The sequence below is a fragment of the Saccopteryx bilineata genome, chromosome 2 (genome assembly GCF_036850765.1).
Source record: "Saccopteryx bilineata isolate mSacBil1 chromosome 2, mSacBil1_pri_phased_curated, whole genome shotgun sequence".
Taxonomy (NCBI): Eukaryota; Metazoa; Chordata; class Mammalia; order Chiroptera; family Emballonuridae; genus Saccopteryx; species Saccopteryx bilineata.
Genome location: NC_089491.1, coordinates 348,839,570 through 348,858,464, shown reverse-complemented (window position 1 = coordinate 348,858,464; position 18,895 = coordinate 348,839,570). Strand labels below are relative to the sequence as shown.

The following is an 18,895-nucleotide window of genomic DNA, read 5'->3' as shown; positions in this document are numbered from 1 at the left end:
CATCTTCACTTGGCCTTGGCCAGATAGCTCAGTTGGTTGGAGCATGGTCCTGATATGCAGGTTCCACCCCCAGTCAAGACACATATAAGAATCAACTGATGAATGCATAAATGAGTGCAAAATCGATTTTGAGTTTCTCTCTCTCAAATCAGTAAATTAAAAATAAAAACCTTCACTCCTACAGTTCTAAATATTTTAAAACAAGTTTCTAAATAAAAATTACTTTCTTTAAAAAAATCTAAGTAGGTCCTGACTAGGCGGTTGCACAGTGGGTAGAGCGGAGGACCCAGGTTCAAGACCCCGAGGTTGCCAGCTTGAGCGCGGGCTCATCTGGTTTGAGCAAGACTCACCAGCTTGGACCCAAGGTCACTGGCTAGAGCAAGGGGTTACTCGGTCTGCTGTAGAGAAAGCAGTCAATGAACAACTAAGGTGTTGCAACGAAAAACTGATGATTGATGCTTCTCATCTCTCTCCATTCCTGTCTGTCTGTCCCTATCTGTCCCTCTCTCTGACTCTCTCTCTGTCTCTGTAAAAAAAAAAAAATCTAAGTAGGAGCCCAGGTTTGAAAGATTCTTCAGGCAAATGTTGTACACATTAATTTCATTATTATCTTCTTCTATGTATTTTGTGAAGGGACTCTTCCTCCAGTATTACTTGAAAACTGTTTAATTCTAGTATATAAAAACCATTAGCTTAGGAGTGTAAAGAAGGCATGGGTAAAAAAAAAAAAAAAAAAGGCAGCGTAGGTTATTTCCTTGCCATAGAACAATAATTAGAATTTAGCCTAGGCCAATAGTATGTCAATAAATAGCTGCCATCTGGAGTGTTGTGTAAAATCCAAGCTGGAAGGCATTCGGTCCAGTTTTTAATTAGAATATCAGGGACTTGGCTCATTTTTTTGGCCAGGAGCCAAAAACAGTCTTCTAGAGTCTTAAGAATGAGTCACATTATCCTTTCCTGGTATCGAACCTATTTCAGGCAGAGAAAGAATTCTTAGCTACAGTTTTTCATTTCTTTGTTTATTTAGCGTCATATGAAGTAATAAGTTATAAATACAGGTATTTCTGCAACTATGAAGAGATTGTTGTAATAGCCCTAGTATGGGTGTATTCCTTCTTGTCTTCTTGTTGTTACTCTTTATTTTAGTCAGATCTCAAAAGCTCTGTTTTATAGCCTTTCCTGGTTGATAAGATAGTTCTTTCTTCTTTCCCCTGCTATTCAGAATTCATCTGAATAGGGACATCTAAAACTTGGAAATGTATATGTATGCTTCTAGAATATGAAGAGGAAAAGTATATATACATGCTCATTCTTGAGATAGGAGCATGTAATTGGGGTAGTTAGCCTCTTTGTATATTTTTGTGGACAAAAGGAAAGAGCTCTTCATGTGGAGGTATTTCTGCAAGAATTCCCACAGGACGGGAAGATGCGGACAGGTCCATTTACCAGAAAAACAGGAGATTCCTTAACATGTCAGACGTGGGTCCTTTAAGAAAAAGGAAGAGAGTGGGGGGTGAGGGTATTATATTTAGTGGGACACTTGAATTCATGTTGACACAAATTAAAGTTAATACAAATTTTAAAAAAAAGAAACAGGAAAAGAGGGGAGTTTAGTTTGGGTCCTCCTAGCAAGTGGCACCTCTGTAGTAACCACAGAGGCTTCCGGAACAAACTGGGTTACTGGTGCCAGGAGCACCCAGCCACCCCCAGGCTAGGCCACCGGCCACTACCCTCCCTGTGGTCTGTGTCTCCTGTCCCACCCCACCGCCATTGCCCCAGTCTGAGAGATCTAAGAGAGGGAGGTCCCAGAGCCAGTCTCCTCTCATCCACAAACATCTTGCCACCTTGGCCGCCTAGCCTGAGGTGCCAGCTCAGCTTTACCCCTGGCATGCTTTTCCTGCTGACCAGAGAGGCCTGCTTCAGCACTTAGGGTCAAACCCCTACCCTCCTCTGTTCCCAAACCAGACAGGGCTCAACTGGGGAAGTTAAACATGAAACAGTGATTACCCATTAAGCTAGCCCTTTGAGAATTGTGTTTAAATAACATTTCACAAATTATACATTCTTTTTATGTTCTTATTTGTCACAACACCTTTGTTAGGTAGGTGTTACTACTTGCTGCATATTTAGGAAACAGACTGAAGAGGTTAAAGTTGCTTGCCCAAAGTTACATGACCCAAGTTGCACTTTGAACCCTAGTCCTCAAATTCTGAATCCTGGATTCTTTCCAACTCTTGTTCTTTTCTTTGTTATTATAGTATCAAGGTCTAAGAGTTAACAAAAATAATCCAATCTATTGGCTTATTTTGCCCTTTAAAAAAATTTAGACATACAGCTTGACCTGTTGGTGGTGCAGTGGATAGAGTGTGGACCTGGAACGCTGAGGTCACCAGTTTGAAACCCTGGGCTTGCCTGGTCAGGGCACATGGGAGTTGATGCTTACTACACCTCCCCCTCCTTAAATGAATAAATAAAATCTTTAAAAAAAAATTTAGTCATACAACTTTTAGCTACCTCTCCTAAAAGATTTTCATCTAAGTAATATTTGGGACAAAACTAATATAATAAATAGGCCCTGGCCGGTTGGCTCAGTGGTAGAGTGTCGGCCTGGCGTGCAGAAGTCCCGGGTTCGATTCCCAGCCAGGGCACACAGGAGAGGCACCCATCTGCTTCTCCACCCCTCCCCCTCTCCTTCCTCTCTGTCTCTCTCTTCCCCTCCTGCAGCCAAGGCTCCATTGGAGCAAAGTTTGCCCGGGCGCTGAGGATGGCTCTGTGGCCTCTGCCTCAGGCGCTAGAATGGTTCTGATTGCGACAAAGCAATGCCCCAAGATGGGCAGAGCATTGCCCTCTGGTGGGCATGCTGGGTGGGTCCTGGTTGGACACATGCGGGAGTCTGACTGCCTCCCCATTTCCAACTTCGGAAAAATACAAAAAAAAAAAAAAACCCAAAAACTAATATAAATAAAGTAAAATTGGAGCATATTTATTCTTTTATTTAAAAAAAATTTTTTTTAATTTATTCATTTTAGAGAGGAGAGAGTATAGAGTATGAGAGAGAGAGAGAGAGAGAGAGAGAGAGAGAGAGAAAGAAAGAAAGAGGGGAGGAGCAGGAAGCATCAACTCCCATATGTGCCTTGACCAGACAAGTGCAGAGTTTTGAACTGGCGACCTCAGCATTCCAGGTTGATGCTTTATCCACTGCGCCACCACAGGTCAGGCTATTTTTTCATTTTTTACAAATTAGATTTCTGCCTTTGAAGTCCTTCTTTCACATCACATGATAAATCAAAAAAGTTATGTCAAAGAACTGCAAGATAAACTATCTTTTAGTCATTTTTAACTAAGACTGAATATACTGTATTGCATGCTTTGGCATTTCTCTTTAAATAGGTGCATTATGATTTTAAATAATTTATTGAAATTTCTACCATTATTTTCCAGGTTAACATTAGCAGAATACCATGAACAAGAAGAAATCTTCAAACTCAGATTAGGTCATCTTAAAAAGGTAAATATAATGAGAAATGCAGTTTTTATTTTATATATGGTTCAGAAGCAAGTTGGTTTATTTGGGCAAATGTATTAGTTGCCTATCTGCAGAAGTAAGTCTCATGATATTTTAAATCACATACCAGCTCTTATTGTTTGCCTAAACTGGCTAAGAAGTAAAGATATTATATCAACCATGTTATAACACAAAGGCACCTACAGAGAATTTGTTACTGAGGGTGTTCACAGAAGTATCTATATGTAGATTGCTCATCTCTTTAATTTAGCCACCCATATACTTTTGGTGGATGCTGTTTATGGTGATTGTGGTCAATAAGCATTTAATAAACTGCTGTTGGCTCATGTTTGTTTGTTTTTTCCCAATGAGGTTCTCAAATCTTTTTAAATCAATGGAATTTAAGGCACCAAATATAACCCATACTTGCAGAACAGAAACAGATAAAGAACCTGATGCTTGTTTTTTAAAAATTGCATACCTTTATTTATGTGCACATAAGTTTCCTGGAAACTTAGACAAGAAACTTAACACTGATTACATTGGGGGAGTGGGCATAGAACGGAGAGAAAGGGGGGAAAGGGCTCTTTTCCTACTGTAATCATAGTTTGAATTTTATTTATTGTTATTGGCTTGGTTTTTATGACAGAAAATCTAGTTTAAAACTTTTTTTCAATGCTAAACATCCTCCTATAGTTTTTCATGAGAGAGATGTCTGCTCTTGTTTTGAAATGAGATTTTGAAAAGGTAACATTTCTTGTGTTCTGAGCCATTTCTTTCCTTTTCACTTTAGGAAGAAGCAGAGATCCAGGCGGAGCTGGAAAGGCTAGAAAGGGTTAGAAATCTACATATCAGGGAACTAAAAAGGATACATAATGAAGATAATTCACAGTAAGCAATTTTGGGGATATGTGGGGTTGGAGACTGCTGAGCACTTTTCTGACATGAATTGAATGGTCTAGAACAGCAGTTTTCAGCCAGCATGCTATACAGCAGTGGTCCCCAACCCCAAGCCATGGACCGGTACCTGTCTGTGGGCCATTTGGTACCGGTCCGCAGAGAAAGATAAATAACTTACATTATTTTCGTTTTATTTATATTTAAGTCTGAACGATGTTTTATTTTTAAAAAATGACCAGATTCCCTCTGTTACATCCATCTAAGACTCACTCTTGACACTTGTCTTGGTCACATGATACATTTATCTGTCCCACCCTAAAGGCCGGTCTGTGAAAATATTTTCTGACATTAAACTGGTCTGTGGCCCAAAAAAGGTTGGGAACCACTGCTATATGGCACCCTGGTGTGTCACAGGAATCCATGCAGTACGTGACTCTTTGGTCAGGGGCACTGGCCTCTTTTCCCTTAGATTGTCAAATTTAAAAAATACAATAGCCAGGACCCGGGTTCGATTCCCGGCCAGGGCACATAGGAGAAGCGCCCATTTGCTTCTCCACCCCTCCGCCGTGCTTTCCTCACTGTCTCTCTCTTCCCCTCCCGCAGCCAAGGCTCCATTGGAGCAAAGATGGCCCGGGCGCTGGGCATGGCTCTGTGGCCTCTGCCTCAGGCGCTAGAGTGGCTCTGGTTGCAATATGGCGACGCCCAGGATGGGCAGAGCATCGCCCCCTGGGGGGCAGAGCACCGCCCCTGGTGGGCGTGCCGGGTGGATCCCGGTGGGGCGCATGCAGGAGTCTGTCTGACTGTCTCTCCCTGTTTCCAGCTTCATAAAAATTAAAAAAAAAAAAAAAAAAATACAATAGCCAGCACAATAATAGCTGTCTGGTGTGAGTGAATTTATATATATATATATATTTTTAATTTTTTTGTCAGACCTGCAAAAATATATTTTTTGTGTGCTGCAGAATTTTAGTAATCATGTATGCCATGAGATGAGAAAGGTTGAAAATTGCTGGTCTAAGAATATTTTTGGCCTGACCTGTAGTGGCACAGTGGATAAAGCGTCGACCTGGAACGCTGAGGTCGCCGGTTTGAAACCCTGGGCTTGCCTGGTCAAGGCACATATAGGAGTTGATGCTTCCTGCTCCTCCCTCCCCCTTCTCTCCTCTCTCTCTCTCTCTCTCTCTCTCTCCCTCCCTCCTCTCTAAAAATTAATAAAAGTAAAAAAAAAATTAAAAAAAAATTAACTTTAAAAAAAAAAAGAATATTTTTGTTTAGTATAAATTTGATAAATTGATTTTATGGTGTATTTGGTTCTATTGTAGGATATAATATAGTTTTATGAACAAAATTATGATTTGTTTAGTTTAAATATATATAAATATTAGATTTATATATTAAATATGTATTGTACAATAAAACAAGAAGAGGTCACTAACACAATATATAACTTGTAGTGAAAATAGTTGGAATACACTGTGTATTCAGATTTACCTACAGAGCCTTACTAAGGGAAGGGTGAGTGACAACATGGTGTTGTAGAAATATAATTGAGATGACCCCTGGTTTCTGAAAGACCTTTAAGGGCCGTTAAGTAAGAGTCTCTTAAGTTCAGCATATTAATTTAGATAAAGGCCCACCTTTGTTTATAAGTCATTTAAGAGACTGAATCTGTGAAAAGTATATAGCAAGTGGGAAATGGCTTCTATCTGTAATCTGTTCCTTCCCACATATTTTGGATTCTGAAACATGATTTTTTGACATAGCTACAACTTGTGTATTTTTGTTCAGCCAGTGTGAGCCGTGGACTTTTCTTTCTGTAAAGTGCCAGGCAACAGCTGTTACTGAGCACTCTCTCTTTATCAGTCATTGTGCTGAGTGCCATTGTGTTTTGTCATTTGGTCTTCACAGTAATCTGATGAGAGAGGTCATCAATGCATAGATCTGGAAACAGGCTTAGAAAAATTTAGTTAACTTGACCAAGGACCCATAACTAGTGGACCAAAGAGTTAAACTTGGATCTGTCTGATTCCAAAGTTAATTATTGTACAGTAATGTCATCTCTCTCCACAGGCATGCTGCTCTCTCAAAATAATTTCAGGAATAATAATGCGGCTATTTAAGATCAGGAGCTAGGTAGAAATATTTTTGAAGTTATTTTTGCCAGAACCTCTTATTTCTTTGTCTTTTTAGAAAACACCACAGTGTGGTATCCTACATGGGGTTAACAGTTATATCATGAAGACTTCCTGTCTTTAGAGAGAAAATGAATGCACATAGAACATGTGACTCACTTTATAATCATACTCAGTTTTTTGTGGGGGTGGTTTTGTGACAGAGACAGAGAGAGGGACAGATAGGGACAGACTGGAAGGGAGAGAGATGAGAAGCATCAATTCATTGTTGTGGCACCTTAGTTGTTCATTGATTGCTTTCTCATATGTGCCTTGACTGGGGGCTACAGCAGACCAAGTGACGACACCACCACCCCTCCCACCCCACCACCCCCGCTCAAGCCAGCAACCTTGGGCTTAAGCTGGTGAGCCTTGATCAAACCAGATGAGCCCGCACTAAAGCTGGCGACCTCGGGGTTTCAAACCTGGGTCCTCCGTGTCCCAGTTTGACACTCCATCCACTGCACCACTACCTGGTCAGGCAATCATATTCGTTTTTAAGGCCATGTACAATATCTTGGAATTTTATTATATGTAGTTATGTAATGGTTTGGAGGAACCACGTAACACAATTTGAAAATCCCTGATCTAGTGTAGTCTACCCCCATCACTTTATAATAGGGCAAAAAAGGGAGGGAGGCCAGCAAAAGTCCCAGGTCTGATTGTGGCTACGTGGAGACTGGCACCTACATCTTTTGGCTGTACAGCTAGCTAAAGCTATTCATTGTAATTATGCTGTATCTTTGAATTACATAACTTAGTTTATGCTCAGAATTGGCTATATGGGTGTTGATTATAGAACTATCAGCAGCAGCTATAGTCATATGTATAACATGTTAAATACAATGGAAATTTTGCAAATTTGGAAGGTTGTGTAGTCCTTGACCTCAGGATGTTATGTATTCCCTATTTTCACAGATTTAAAGATCATCCGACGTTAAATGACAGATATTTGTTGTTACATCTTTTGGGTAGAGGAGGTTTCAGTGAAGTTTACAAGGTAAGTATAAGAAACTGGGTACAAAGACTGAGGGTTAAATTACTAATAATTACCAACTTGGAGAACATTTAGAATAGTGATAACTGTGGGTTTATATCTACTGATCAAAACTTTAGGAACCTGTGTGTTTAGGAGAACTGCTTTTAATAAACTTCAGTGACAAAGCAAGACACAATATTTTACCCTGTTTTCACGTTTGAAAATAAATAATAGATTTTTTTTAAAACAGTAAGGAAAAACACTAATTTCTGGGGTAGTGTAATTATGGTGGTTTTCTTTTTTGTTCTGCACTTTCTGCCTCATCTGCATTTGCTAGAAATGAGTGTGTGTTACTTTATTTTCATAAAAAATTTTTAACAAAATATATATGTTTTATAGTTAATTCTTATTTGAAAACTGATCTTTGATGTTCTCTCTTCTGAGTCACAGTGTTTAGTAGTGCTGGCAGTTTGAAGGAGTATCCTGGGTAGAGTGCTTCAGTTTGGTCAGCAAAGTACAGGCTCCTTGCCTCCAGTTGATTTTTATTAAATGAAAAATTCAGCCAGTATTAAATATAGCTGTAGATCCATAACATGTTCACCAGCCACAGCCTCCTTAAATTTCTCTAGATGTTTCTGGCACCCAGCTTTTTAAATACAGAATTGGTTTTTTAAGTGATCTTTACTGCATATCCCTGATAATTCCCTCTTTTCTAATGTGTAGCCTTTACTATTAGGGTTTACATTATACCCACATGAATTTATATATAGGAAACCTTTTGTGTAAAATAACTAGTTTCCATTTCAGGGAAAAAAAAAACAGTAAAAACTAATTCTACTGGTTTCCCCTTTTTTTACTGTTAAATTTTTTTGTGGTAATATGTACATAAAATTTTTCAATTCTTAAGTGTACAATTCAGTGGCATTAAGTACATTCACAATGTTGTGCAACTGTCATTACTATTCATTTCTAGAACTATAACAATATTTTTCGTGCACTGCTGTGTTTGATTTTCTAGTATTTCATTCATGTTTTTTATGTGTGTTCATAAGTGGGGCAGGCCCATATTAATCTTTTGTGTATAAGCAGCATTGTCTACTTTGATGTCATAGTTTTCCTAGAAGGAGTTGTGAAATTTCTCTTTTCCCATATCCTTGGATGTTTTGCCTTTTTTTTTTTTTTTTTTTTTTTGCATTTTTCTGAAGCTGGAAACAGAGAGAGACAGTCAGACAGACTCCCGCATACGCCCGACCGGGATCCACCCGGCACGCCCACCAGGGGCGAGGCTCTGCCCATCCTGGGCGTCGCCATGTTGCAACCAGAGCCACTCTAGCGCCTGAGGCAGAGGCCACAGAGCCATCCCCAGCGCCCGGGCCATCTTTGCTCCAATGGAGCCTTGGCTGCGGGAGGGGAAGAGAGAGACAGAGAGGAAGGCACGGCGGAGGGGTGGAGAAGCAAATGGGTGCTTCTCCTGTGTGCCCTGGCCGGGAATCGAACCCGGGTCCTCCACACGCTAGGCCGGCCGATGCTCTACCGCTGAGCCAACCAGCCAGGGCGGATGTTTTGCATTATATAGGAATTGTCAGCGCTTGAAAGTTTGTTAGAGCTGACTCATAATTACCTGGGTAGGTGTCATTTTAGAGGAAAACTATTTGATCACCTTTTCAGTTATTTCTATAAATATTGATCTATTTACCATAGATTTTCTTTTTCTTCTGAAGTCAGTTTTGATAATTTAATTTTTCTGAAAATATTTTTATCACCTATTCCTCAGTTATTTCTTTTTCTTCATGATTGATAGGTCAGATTTGTCAGTGTTTTCTTGTTCCCCCTTTAAGAATTAACTTTTTGTTTTGTTGATCATATCTACTGTATGATTTGTTTTCTATTTTATTAACTTCTGCTTTGAATCCTTCTTTCCTTCTGCTTTCTTTGTTTTTATTTTGTATTTTTCATTCTTGAATGATACGGTTAATTTACTTTTTATTCTTGGTAATTTTCTTATTGTGGTTAAAAAACACAATATTCACCATTGTGACCCTTTTTTACGGTCACAATAAGTTATGTATATTCATGTTGTTGTGAAACAGATACCCAGAACTTTTTCATCTTGGAAAACTGAAATTCTGCTCATTAATCAACAATTCTTTTCTATCCTTCCCGGCCCCTGGTAACTACAATCTTACTTTCTGTTTCCATGAAATTGGTTACTTTAGATACTTTATATAACGGGAATCGGGAATCGCAGTGTTTGTCTTTTTGTGGCTGGCTTATTTCACTTAGCATTGTGTTCTCAAAGTTCATCTGTGTTGAAGCATGTGACAGGATTTCCTCCTTGTTTAGGCTGAATAACATTTCATTGTATGTATGTGCCAAATTTTCTTTATCCATTTGTCTGACAGTGGACATTTGGGCTGCTTCCCTTCTGTCTGTTGTGAATAGCGCTGCTTTGAACATGCATGTGTAGAAATCTCTTTGAGACCCTGCTTTCGGTTCCTCTGGAGATCTATCCAGAATTGGAATTCTTCCCTTTTTTTAAATCATCAGAATTAGTTATTTTTGCTTCCCAGGTTTTTTTTTTTTGTTGTTGTTGTTGTTGTTTTCTGAAGCTGGAAACGGGGAGAGACAGTCAGACAGACTCCCGCATGTGCCTGACCGGGATCCACCCGGCACGCCCACCAGGGGTCGACGCTCTGCCCCTCCGGGGCTTCGCTGTGCCGCGACCAGAGCCACTCTAGCGCCTGGGGCAGAGGCCAAGGAGCCATCCCCACCGCCCGGGCCATCTTTGCTCCAATGGAGCCTTGGCTGCGGGAGGGGAAGAGAGAGACAGAGAGGAAGGAGGGAGGGGGGTGGAGAAGCAGATGGGCGCTTCTCCTATGTGCCCTGGCCGGGAATCGAACCCAGGTCCCCCGCATGCCAGGCCAACGCTCTACCACTGAGCCAACCGGCCAGGGCCTACTTGTTTTTTTCTATCCTATTTTTTCTTCTGTATTCTTCAAGCATTTTAACATTTGTGAAATCTAGGTGCTTCTTACAATGATGTGTACATTTAATATAGTTATTCTTTTTGCTCTTCTTCATTTTCCAAAAGCCCTTCTTCAGTCAGAGGTGGATCACAGTGTCTTGGGTTCAGAAATATGGTATGGTAGTTGGAGAAAATTATATTTGTAGTATCATTAGTGTTCTTACAAATTAAGTGGTATTTATTATGGCCTTTATTGACTTGAAAAAAATGATTCTTTCCTGTATAGTCATGATGGTATACATGCTTGCAGGTTGACTTCAAACTCTGTAAGAAAAATAGAGTTCAAGTTTCCATTTCTGTGAAGTAAGATATTCTGTTTGAATGGAGTAGTTTTTATATTTTAAAAAAATACTGGTTTATATTTAGTATAAACTAGACTTTTTTTTTTATAAGTAGTCATCTCTTGCATACAATGCTTTCCTAGAGGTAGCTTACATTTCAAAAGATCTGTGAAACTGTAATCATTGTTCATGAACAGTGTGTCTGCCTGTTGCCTTTATGTGTTCATACATTTGTGAAAACTGGTAGATATGGGGTGACAGTATTGGAACTGAAGTATTAAATTTTATTCTGAAATTTAAAAACTAATAAAAACTATTCATTCTAAAGGAGTTAGCTCCTCAATAAATTCTCTTGTATGGGGAAACATTTGGTGTATAAAATGCTACTTTATCAAATTGTGATTCACACTCAACAACCTTAAAAACCCATTTGTTACTCCCATGGTAGAACACTGTCAAGCTAATGTGGGACTTGCCAACAGTGGTGGTCTTTGGGAGATATTCCTTTGGACAGTACTAGAGAAGTGACTTGGTGTGACTAACTTCAGACATTATTGGGATCACAAACTGCTTTTTATTTACTCAGAATATATGTGTGGCACTAAAAACAGGGATGCTTTTTGTTTTTGCTTTTGTTCCTGTTTTTATTTTAATAAACACAGTATGACAAATAACAAAGTTATTTTCTTAAAAAATGTACCAAAGAAGTATATCCTGAGGGGTTATTTCTCAGAAAGACAGTCTGTGTCACTGGCATTTCAGAAGTGGCAGCAGGACTTGCTGTTGAAGCATGTCAAGTCCAAGTGTCAGCTGAGAGACAAGAGACAACCCAAGGGAGAAAGGTCCCAAATAGGATAGATGATGTCCAGAAAGAAAATTATTTGGAAGTGACTGTTAAGGCATGGGTTGTCTTTCTGTTGGTGGTGTATACTTGGTTTTATTTTCTAAACCCCTTGGTGCCAGTGTGTCTGCAGCCTTCTAAATGTCTGGAGCCTTCTAAATTATCTGATCACAGTTTCAAGAAGATGGTTGCTACTCTGAAACAAATATGTTTTTTCTGCTGCTGTTTTTATTTAATAATGCATTTTGGACTTTGAGTATGTTGATCTGTTAAATAGAAGCTTCAAGTCAGTTGCCTGTGATTCATTCTTGTTAGCATTTACCCAGAATATAATTTATTCCTTTTCTTTATAGGCATTTGACCTAACAGAACAAAGATATGTAGCTGTGAAAATTCACCAGTTAAATAAAAACTGGAGAGATGAAAAAAAGGAGAATTACCACAAGTAAGTGATACAAGAGTGTCTGATTTTTCAAAACTTTGTAATACTAGCTGAAGTTTGAGCACTGTGTGAAGAGACTTACATGCACTGTTGTGTCATTTATTCCTCAGAACTGTCCTAGGAGAATGAATAAATTTTTCATCTTACTGATGAAGAAACTGATACTTAGAGAATTTTAGTAACAGTAAAAAAATGGCTAAGCTGATATTTAAATCTAGACTTCCCTTAATCCAAAACCCATGCACTTAACCTCTCTTCCGTTTTCTTGTATAAAATTAGCTACAATAAACAAAGCCTCAGAAATTGTTGTTTCTTGTCTGTATAAACCGGAGGAGAGTGTCCTTTAGTGTAGGGGCCCTGAGAAGCATCTAGTGGGGCTTTTTTAGCTGATACAGTCAATTCATTACGGAGGAGATAGACTGGGGGGCAGAGGGGACCTGGTGTGATTTGGTGGTACTTGTTTGACTTGTTCATCTCCTCAGTGTTGTTCTCACCTCCCCTGGCACAGTTTGCCCATCTCAAAAGTTCTTGGTCTCATTTACTGTGCTTGCCTCTCTTCAGAATGCCACTAGAGGTGGCCCTCATCTGTACTTGGGGGGGGGGGGCTTCTTTAGAATGAGTAGTTATTACATGTGTGGGTGTGAATTTCTTTTGTTCCGCTAAATGTCAGGTTTTGCTTGTTTCCTCCAAGCTTCAGAACATGGGACTTTATGACTTGTTTGCTTTGGAGGCCATACAAAATCAGTTTGCTATTAGTATCCCCACTGGGCTTAATATTGTTTCCTACAAGTACTGAGTTAGATATGTCCTTACCCCTGAAAGGAGGAGATGGCTTTTTTTTATATAAAGAACTTGCCTCCTTTCTCTAAAAGCAGTGTGTGTGTGTGTGTGTGTGTGTGTGTGTGTGTGAGAGAGAGAGAGAGAGAGAGAGAGATAGTGACAGAGAGAGGGACAAACAGGGAGAGAGATGAGAAGCATCAATTCTTCGTTGCCACACCTTAATTCTTCTTTGATTACTTTTTCATATGTGCCTTGACTGGGGGAGGGGGTTACAGCAGAGCAAGTGACCCCTTACTCAAGCCAGCCACCTTTGGGCTCAAGCCAGTGACCATGGGGTCATGTATATGATCCCACACTCAAGCCAGCAACTTCACGCTCAAGCTGGTGAGCCCACACTTAAGCCAGATGAACCTGTGCTCAAGCCGGCAACCTCGGGGTTTCGAACCTGGGTCATCTGTGTCCCAGTCCGATGCTCTATTTACTGCGCCACTGCACCAGGCTGTTTTTTTCTTATAAATAGTTCTTTGGAGGAAAGAAAAGCAGTGGACTTTGAAGTAGGCTTTTAGTTGGCTTCTAAATCTCAATGGGGAAAATAAACATTTCTACATCATCAACCAGTTCTTGGCACATGGGCCAAGGCAACTCTTGCTTTATATCTGTTGTTCTTTGGGGCCCAGGAACTCTTCCTATTCCATGCAGATTGGCAGTGGCTCTTGACACTGAAGAAAAGAATGTTCCTGTGGGTAGTAAGAGAAATAGGGTAGATAGGAGAAAAGATTATAAGTGGTTTATACATGGTATCCTGCATGTATGTCTTACGTGACAGGCAGCTGCAGTCCAGATGCTTCTGAGGAACAGTTATATTATTTTAAGTACATTCCAGTCACTTGACATGCAGGACTAATGGCAGGCCACAGTGAATGCCAGGAGCACTTCATAGAAGGGAACCACATGTTGTTCTGACCAGTTATAAATAAGAAATGTCCCCATTATATTGAGACTCTCTGAGTGCCTAAGAGTGTTGGAACAGTATATGCTGTCTTTAAAAATGCCCTGTAGCTATTCTCAGAGCCTTTGCATATCTTACATATGTACTGACCACTCTAAACCAGTTGAATCTAGGAGGGATCAACCTTAGTCTACCAAGATTATCTTCTCAAGAAGATAATCTTCTCAAGAAGATAATCTTTGTGTCAGGATCTATACATATTTTGCCTGGTTTCAGTATCCAGCTTTTAGGCTGACCTTAAAGAGAACTCCTGTAGGTGTTCACACCCCAGCATGTTGAAACAGTGAGGTGTTGAAGTCAGGACTGTGTACCTCCTTGACACACCAGGCAAGTCCTGGTGGGTATGAATTGGTTATCTTTCTCACATTTCTCTACCAGACAGAGTCAAAGAGCAAGTGGAGGGAGATTGTCTCATGTTTCTAAGCTCTTTACCTCAGGCTAACAATGTGCCTTTCTACTCTTATTTCCTCACCAGAAGTGGGAATCAACATGCCTGAGCACTTCTGTGGAGCCATCTGGGCAGTGGCAGTTTCCCAGTTAACACTGGGGAAGGGTGTGCAAAGTTATTATGACCTCCATTTGTCCTTGGGGGAGAATTCGTAATCACTTCCACTGTGGAAAGATTTTGCTTGTTAAGTGATAGGAAATCATACTGATGAATTTCAGGCTCCAGATAATAATGAATTATCAAAATGTCATTAATTTCTTTTAATTTAAAGAGGCTTATCTGTAATCAAGACATTTATTTGGGTCTGACCAGGCGGTGGCACAGTGAATAAAGCGTCGAACTGGGACACGGAGGACCCAGGTTCGAAACCCGAAGTTCACCAGCTTGAGTGTGAGATCACTGGCTTGAGCATGAGAATATAGACATGACCCCCTGATCTCTGGCTTGAGCCCAAAAGGTCGCTGGCTTGAGGAAGGGGTCACTCACTCTGCTGGAGCCCACTGTCAAGGCGCATATGAGAAAGCAATCAATGAACAACTAAGGTGCTGCAATGAAGATTTGATGCTTGTCATCTCTCTCCCTTCCTGTCTGTCTGTCCGTCCCTATCTGACCCTTTCTCTGTCTCTGTCACACACACACAAAAATTTATTTGGATCGAAAAGAAGGAAAAAGTCAAAGAAAATAAAAGATTGTTTTGTTTTTGAGTTCTATTCTGCACCTCCAAAAAGTAAACTGTTTTACTTTTGCATTATTAAAGCATTAATAGGTATTACTAGATTTCTTTAACTCCCCAAAAGAATATATTAAAAACTATACAGTAGGAAAATTTCATATAAATTAGTTTACTCTTGTATGATACTCTTTTCTAATATAGGATAACATCATTTTGAAAGTCTAAATATATATACATTTGTAAGGGAATCAAAGACTAACACTTTAGTGGAGAACTTTCTCCCAGTTCTGTAGTAAAGTTTCTGTATTTATAGTTTAGTAATCCCTTGGTTGCTAAGTTGGACATATGAGGGACCTGGCAGACCCACTGCCTTGCCCGATGAAGTGTGAGATGAGCTCAGAGCCTGATGTGACCTCGAGGGAGTGCTTTCAGTGACACACAGCAAATTCTGGGCTGGCAAGGAGTTTGGGTAACATTTCCTTTGATTCTTAATTTTTGCCTCCTTTAGTATATTGTTTTCTGTACTTTGACAGAGAAATTGGTCTCTTGTCTGAAATGCACAAAATCAAAATGTTAAATAAGAGTTCACAGGCCTGGCCTGTGGTGGTGCAGTGGATAGAGTGCTGACCTGGAACGCTGAATAAGAGTGCAAGGAACTCAGATATATGGTGACAGGAAATGATTTTTGACTTTGGGTGATGGGCACACAATGCAATCAACATTTCAAATGCTATAGAGATGTTCACCTAAAACCTATGTACTCTTATTGATCAGTGTCACCCCATTAAATTTAATTTCTAAATTTAAAAAGAAAAAGTGCCTGGCCTGTGGTAAAATGGTTAAAGCATCAGCCTGGAACACTTGAGGTTGCTGGTTCGAAACCCTGGCTTGCCTGGTCAAGAAGGCACATTCAACCAGCAGCAAGCAAGCAATGAACAAGTAAAGTGAAGAAACTATGAGTTGATACTTCTTGCTTTCCCCCTCCTTTCTCTGTAACATCAATAAATATTTTTTTAAAGTGCAGGGAACTAGGGCTCTACAGCGTGCTAGAGTAAAAAGTGACTTGAACTTTATTTAGTCCATAGGTTTCTAAACTTATTTATATATATATAAACAGCATCACCTTTATTTTACCAAATGAAATATTACACAGACTCTTAATATATGAAAAAGGACAAGTGTGGAGCTGCTTTAGTAGAGTGGGTATTGGGCCAAAGCTGCCTTTGCTCAGTGTTTCTATGCAGGCTCTGGAAGCATGGACCTCGAGTGACACTCCTTAAAACTGCCAATCAGCCTGGGATGATGAGGACCCAAATTCAAAACCCTGAGGTCGCCGGCTTGAGTGGGATCATGAATATGATTTTAGGGTTGCTGGCCTGAGCCTAAGGTCGCTGGATTGAGCAAGGTGTCACTGGCTTGGCTTGAGCTCCCTGGTCAAGGCACATGTGAGAAGCAATCAATGAACAACTAAAAGTGACACAACTAAGAGTTAATGCTTCTAATCTCTCTCCCTTCCTGCCCCCCCCTCCCAAGAAAAAAAAATCCTGCCAAGCCAGTACAGTCATGGTGAAACCCAGTGAGGTAGGTCAGAAAGCCAGACTCAGCCAGGTTCCTTGGTTCCAGTGTAGCAGGTGTTCTGATACTGCTTTAAGCATGGCAAGTCTGTCTTCCTCCCCTCCCCTCCCCTCCCCTCCCCTCCCCTCCCCTCCCCTCCCCTCCCCTCCCCTCCCCTCCCCTCCCCTCCCCTCCCCTCCCCTCCCCTCCCCTCCCCTCCCCTCCCCTCCCCTCCCCTCCCCTCCCCTCCCCTCCCCTCCCCTCCCCTCCCCTCCCCTCCCCTCCTTCTTTCTTTTTCTTTCTTTTTTGAGAGACAGAGGGACAGATAGGGGCAGACAGACAGGAAGGGAGAGAGATGAGAAACATCAATTCTTAGTTGTGGCACCTTAGTTGTTCATTAATTGCTTTCTCTTGCGTGCCTTAACCAGGGGCTCCAGCCTCGCCAGTGACCCCCTTGCTCAAGCCAGTGACCATGGGGTCATGTCTATGATTCCATGCTCAAGCCAGCGATCCTGTGCTCAAACTGGTGAGCCCATCGCTCAAGCTGGCAACCTCGGAGTTCCAAACCTGGGTCCTCTGCATCCCAGGATGACGCTCTATCCACTGTGCCACCGCCTAGCCAGGCTGGCAAGTCTTTCTTTTTTTTTTTGTATTTTTCTGAAGCTAGAAAAGGGGAGAGACAGACAGACTCCCGCATGCGCCCGACTGGGATCCACCCGGCACGCCCACCAGGGGCGATGCTCTGTCCACCAGGGGGCAATGCTCTGCCCCTCCGGGGCGTCGCTCTGCGGCAACCAGAGCCACTCTAGCGCCTGAGGCAGAGGCCAAGGAGCCATCCCCAGCGCCCGGGCCATCTTTGCTCCAATGGAGCCTTGGCTGCGGGAGGGGAAGAGAGAGACAGAGAGGAAGGAGGGGAGGGGGTGGAGAAGCAAATGGGCGCTTCTCCTGTGTGCCCTGGCCGGGAATCGAACCCGGGTCCCCTGCACGCCAGGCCGACGCTCTACCGCTGAGCCAACCGGCCAGGGCCGAGTCTTTCTTTTAAAAAACATAAAGATGATGAAATGAAGCATCAAAAGAAGCAAAGATTATGAACATTGGCCACTTGAAAAATAACCCTAGTCAAACAAAGTTTCCATTAGAGAAAAATACATTTACTTTTAGATTTGTTTTCCCCATCCCCATTGGTTTCTCAGCTTTTTGTTAGTTGAGTACTTTTCTGTGTATTTTTGATATCCTGGAATACACCAATTTCAGAAAATACCACTTCTTTTACTTTTATTTTGCCATACTATGGAAAGTGGGTTTTTAAACAACTCTTGCCTTATAACAAAATGCCCCAAAGTAAATGTTTGCTCTTTGTAATAAGAACTGAATACTTTTTAAATGATTGGTAATTATATTGCAAAACATTTGTGTTCTTAATCTTATTAAATGCTTTTAATTGGAAAAGTACTAAAAAAGTGGCAACGTATGTATTTAAATTCTTAATCCAAAAAGAGTAGGGCCCTGACCAGGTAGCTCAGTTGGTTAGAGCATTGTCCCAATATGCCAAGGTTCTTGGTGCTGATCCTGGTTAGGGCACACACAAGAATCAACCAATGAATGCATAAATAAGTGGGACAACAAATCCATGTTCCTCCCTTCCTCCCTCCCTCCCTCCCTCCCTCCCTCCCTCCCTCCCTCCCTCGCCCCTTTCTCCATCTCTCCCTCCTGTCCATTCTTCCCCCTTTCACTCCTTCCCTCTCTCTCCCACCTTCCCTCTTTCTCCCCCTTTTCTCTTCACCCCTTCTCCCCCTCTCTCCCTCTCCTTCCATTCCTCCTTCCCTCCCTCCCTCTTTCTCTAAAATCAATAAATAAAATTTTTAAGTAATTTTAAAAACTAGGGTTTTTGTCGTTTCAAATTTTCTGTCAATATCATGTTTTCTTAGAAGGTAAATACAGATTTAGAAGGTAAATATAGATTTGAAGTGTCAGCTTTAGAAGAGAATACAAAACTTTATCATTTTTAAAGCTCTGATGATATTTGGGTATAAATGTAAAAGAGGCAAGATTGTCACAGAATGAACTTGAAAAAGATAGAAGTCCATTCTTTCCACAAATATTTGAGCACCCATTATTTTCTCAACAGCTTGGTAGATACTAGTAGAAAAAATAGGATGAGGAAAGACAAGGGAACCAGATAGTTCTGAATGGTATAAATAGAATGAATAGGTGGAAACGAGAAAAATAAGAGAATATGTGGAAGTATCCTCTCTGAATTCTAAAAGACGGGCCAGAACACAAACTC

At 40.9% G+C, this 18,895-nt stretch overlaps 1 protein-coding gene across 1 annotated transcript in view; it reads left to right on the top strand.

The window, feature by feature from the left end:
* Positions 1-18,895, top strand: part of TLK2 (tousled like kinase 2) — a 147,846-nt gene that overhangs the window by 112,914 nt on the left and 16,037 nt on the right. Inside the window, 4 exon segments of the mRNA XM_066262676.1 lie at positions 3,442-3,508; positions 4,299-4,396; positions 7,495-7,576; positions 12,056-12,147. Of these exon segments, the coding sequence (XP_066118773.1) occupies positions 3,442-3,508; positions 4,299-4,396; positions 7,495-7,576; positions 12,056-12,147 (339 nt within the window).